This window comes from Mesitornis unicolor, unplaced genomic scaffold (genome assembly GCF_000695765.1).
Source record: "Mesitornis unicolor isolate BGI_N332 unplaced genomic scaffold, ASM69576v1 scaffold52753, whole genome shotgun sequence".
NCBI classification, from domain to species: domain Eukaryota; kingdom Metazoa; phylum Chordata; class Aves; order Mesitornithiformes; family Mesitornithidae; genus Mesitornis; species Mesitornis unicolor.
Window position 1 is genome coordinate 1 of NW_010177707.1, and position 3637 is coordinate 3637.

Genomic DNA, 3637 nt, shown 5'->3' on the forward strand with positions numbered 1-3637 from the left:
CCGCACCGGGCCCGCTCCTCCCGACCGGGATTGTCAAAAGCCTCCTGTTCCATCAGCTATCGACAAGGTCATTCCCATACCACGACCCCTCACACCGCCATTTTCGGCACGCCCCTACCTGCGCTGTGCTGCGCTGCCCCACCGTGCTCCTCTGCTGTTCCATCCACCAAGGCCGGGGACTGTCTCCACAGGAGGACAGAAATCAGCGCACAGAAAACCCCCCCAACAGGACACCAAGTCACCTTTTCACGGACAACTGTAGAGGATCACCAGCAACAAGAGCCTCACAAACACAGTAAGCACCCATCTATTCTAGTGCCTCACGGAGAGCCATCGATGAGGTATTATTTGTATGTGCCAAACACTGCATGCTGTAGCCAGGCAATTTCAAGAGAGCACAAGGAGTAGGCAATCCACTGATCAAAAACTGCCAGGAACAGCTAACCAGACAAGACTTAAGCAGAAACACTGTCTGGGCAAGCGAGGAGGGAAAAAAAAAATAAATTCTGTGAATCACATTTTTTACACATTGTCTTTATTCAAATTTTTTTTGAATAAAACAAAGGCCTTCATGCCACAAGCACACAGGCACCACCAACTTCCTTGATCTTCTCCTCTGCTCTTCTACTGAAGAATTTTGCTTTCACAATTACAGGCTGCTTGGGCAGCTTCCCCTTGCCCAGGACTTTGTAGTAGCCCTAGAAAGATTAAAAAAAACCTGTTAAGTTTGTAATCAGCTTACAGGCCCCTACACTGAAACCTGTCTTTCAGCACATGCCAGTTAACACCAAAACCATGGCCACCATGACCTCACTCAGTGTCCATCTCCAATATAAAACTGGTACAAATGAAGGAAAAATTCCCTGCAATGGGGCTGCATTTGCTCAGAGAAAAAGCACAATCTGTAAACTGAACTTTTTCTGTCATTTAGAAGCTGGATTCCCCCCACTCCATACTCCATATACAGAAAACGCTGAAATCTGGCAAGTCACCAACCTTCTCCCACCTTTCTGAAGGGGAGAGCAGTTGACTGCACTTCCAAGACTACCCAATACCCAATGACTTCTGGCCAGTGCTCTTTACCTGTAGGACATACTGCAACTGCTGAGCAGAGCAGAGGACTCTTCTGCACATCAACACACAACTGAAGCTGCGGCCAGCTTCCACAGCAGTAGCTGCTCTCTACCACTGGAACTCTCTCATTTTATTGCCGTCCTTTACATTAAAAGGATAATCGTGGCACAAAGTCCATTAATACTACAGCCACTGAAGTCACCACGTGCAGGTGAAGTGCATAGCTGGCCAACACAGGTATCTTAATTAGGGAGGCAGAGCATACCCGCTTGGCAGACAATTAGTGTCACTGATTCGGTGACTGGCTGAGACACAAGACATCGCAGCCAGTGAATACGCATCAGAAGTTTATGTCCGAGAACTATAGCACACCAGGACAATCAAACATGTGAAGATGTGACTCTAGTCTCGATACTGGAGAGCTGACTTTATAGAAATGACAATAGTTCTGCCATATTCTCATGCATGCTTTGCAGTATTATAAACAAGTGATCTTTCACTACCTTCCAAAATAAGGGAAGTCCCTGTCCACAATCACACACAACCATGAGAAAGTTCTTACAGGAAAAAACGTAACAGCTTAAGTGCCTGTGCAAGTACTTACATGCAAAGACATCTGTCTTAAGCAATTTACAAATACCCAAGCACTGCAGCTCATCTGCAGTTTTCCTACTTGGGCAGACCCAAGCTGGGTTACACATGAAGTGACCAGGAACTGAGGATGTAAATATAAGCAGAAACTTACTGAGCGCACAACATCAATGACCGGGGCCAGTCCAGCCTCGTTCTTTGCGTAGTTGAGCCTTGTCTGTTCACTAACAAGCGTCCATAGTTTATCCAAATTGACAGTAGGACAGAACTTTTGGTTTCTCTTCAAGTGATAGTGCCTCATACCTACTTTTCCAAAGTAACCAGGGTGACTGTGAAAGAAACACATTCCTCATTAGATCGTATTTTTTCATCATCCTAAACAGGCAAGACTACAAATCAACACTGAAACAAGCATCTTAGTCTATCAAGGCAATCAGTATGTCACAGTACACTTTTATTCACATTAACACACGGATTATGTGTTAACAATACACGTGTTCTCAAGTGTAATAATCATTAGTACCCAAACCAAGGGAAAGTTATTTTCTCTTGCAGTGTTTGTTCTCCCTTGAACTCACAACACAAGCCCCCTCACTGGCGAGGCTGGCCCAGTCCTGTATTTCCTAGGCAATGCCATCTGTATGAATGCAGAGAGAGCTGCAGTGCCCGAGGAGTTTCAGCACTCCTGTCACTAACCTGGTGACTGACTGAGGCAAGAACAGTCACAGCCAGTGAATATAGATTAGTGGTTACTGTTCGAGTACTCTAGCACACCAGGACAACAGGCAGTGTCCAGATGTGACTCTAGTCTCGGCAATAAGACAACATCCCTTACCTTTGCAGTATGCAGCTAAATAAGATGGAGTTTGGATTGAACATAACATTTTGAATTTACATAGCATATGGTGTGTGCAGTTTAGCAGGGATCACATTGTAACAAACAAGTTTGGTCAAGTTTACTGAATGCTGCACTGAATGCTTCAAGACGCCTGGTTTAAGTGAAAAGGTCTTTGATATTAGGGTAAATGGGAACATGAGTTGACTGTAGCTATAATGCCACACTTCATGTTAGAGAAAGATATACATAAAATTACAGGGAATTTTGTTTATTCACATATAAAAGTTAGCTTTTTCTACTTCAGGAACATACACTTTGTTAGCATATATTTAAAATATTAGCTTACTATTTATCGAAGTTGATCCTGTGATGGTGCATACCACCAGCATTACCACGGCCTCCAGGATGTTTCCTGTGTTTGCCTAGAAAGAAAAACTAAGTTTGTTACACTAAGAACGTTATACATAACACTCGAGCTTAGAAGTACACATACTGCCAACCTAAGGGAGTTATTCCGATTCTATGCCCTCTTCTGCATCATTTTAGCCCAGCAAGATGAGCCAACTCACCAACGCGGCCGTGGCCGTGGCTAACGTGTCCCCTCAGCTTCCGGGTCTTCCTTAGTCTGGAAGGCTGCGGGAAAGCGGGAAAGCAGCTGTGAGCACAACGGGCGTCAAGAGGCAGGGCTACCACCCAGCCACCCTGGGGCCGACACTGCTCTTGAGGCCACAGCCCCCTCAGCAGTCACGCAGCCCAGGCGCCATGGCGGCCCCCGGGCTCGTCAAGGGAAGGGCCGAGCGGCCTCACCACACCCTAAGAGGGCCACGAGCTCGGGGAAGACTGCTCCCCTCCACGCTCCGCTACCCCTCAGCCCCAACCCATCGCGGCAGCAAGGGGTGCGACCACGGAGACCCCCGGCCCAGCCCGGCCCGGCCCTGCCCAGAACGGCCCCGGCGACAGCACCCACCATCTTGTCGGCGTGCGCGACGGAAGAGAAAGAGCGCCGAGCTCGCGAGAGCAGGACAAGCCACGCGGGGCCGGGGCGGGGCCGAGCTCTCGCGGAGGAGGGCGGAGTCTCGCGAGATCCGTCGCGGCGCGGGGAGCTGTTTCCCGCCGGGGCTGAGGCAGGGGCCG

General features: G+C 48.4%; 1 protein-coding gene across 1 annotated transcript; it reads right to left on the reverse strand.

Moving 5' to 3' along the window:
• Window positions 1-504: 504 nt before the first annotated feature.
• Window positions 505-3539, reverse strand: RPL27A (ribosomal protein L27a). The gene is made up of 5 exons (XM_010182169.1): window positions 3471-3539; window positions 3073-3136; window positions 2850-2925; window positions 1820-1994; window positions 505-698 (listed from the first exon to the last, which is right to left on the reverse strand). The coding sequence occupies exons 1-5, from the start codon at window positions 3471-3473 to the stop codon at window positions 570-572; spliced, it is 447 nt and encodes a 148-aa protein (XP_010180471.1). The 5' UTR covers window positions 3474-3539; the 3' UTR covers window positions 505-569.
• Window positions 3540-3637: the final 98 nt, after the last annotated feature.

What these genes read in the sequence shown, in the direction of transcription:
- RPL27A (XM_010182169.1), bottom strand. An exon ending in CCACGGCCACGGCCGCGTTG is followed by an intron (nt 2,926 to 3,072) that starts GTGAGTTGGCTC and finishes TTTTCTTTCTAG; the next exon opens with GCAAACACAGGAAACATCCT. An exon ending in TCATTGATGTTGTGCGCTCA is followed by an intron (nt 699 to 1,819) that starts GTAAGTTTCTGC and finishes TAATCTTTCTAG; the next exon opens with GGCTACTACAAAGTCCTGGG.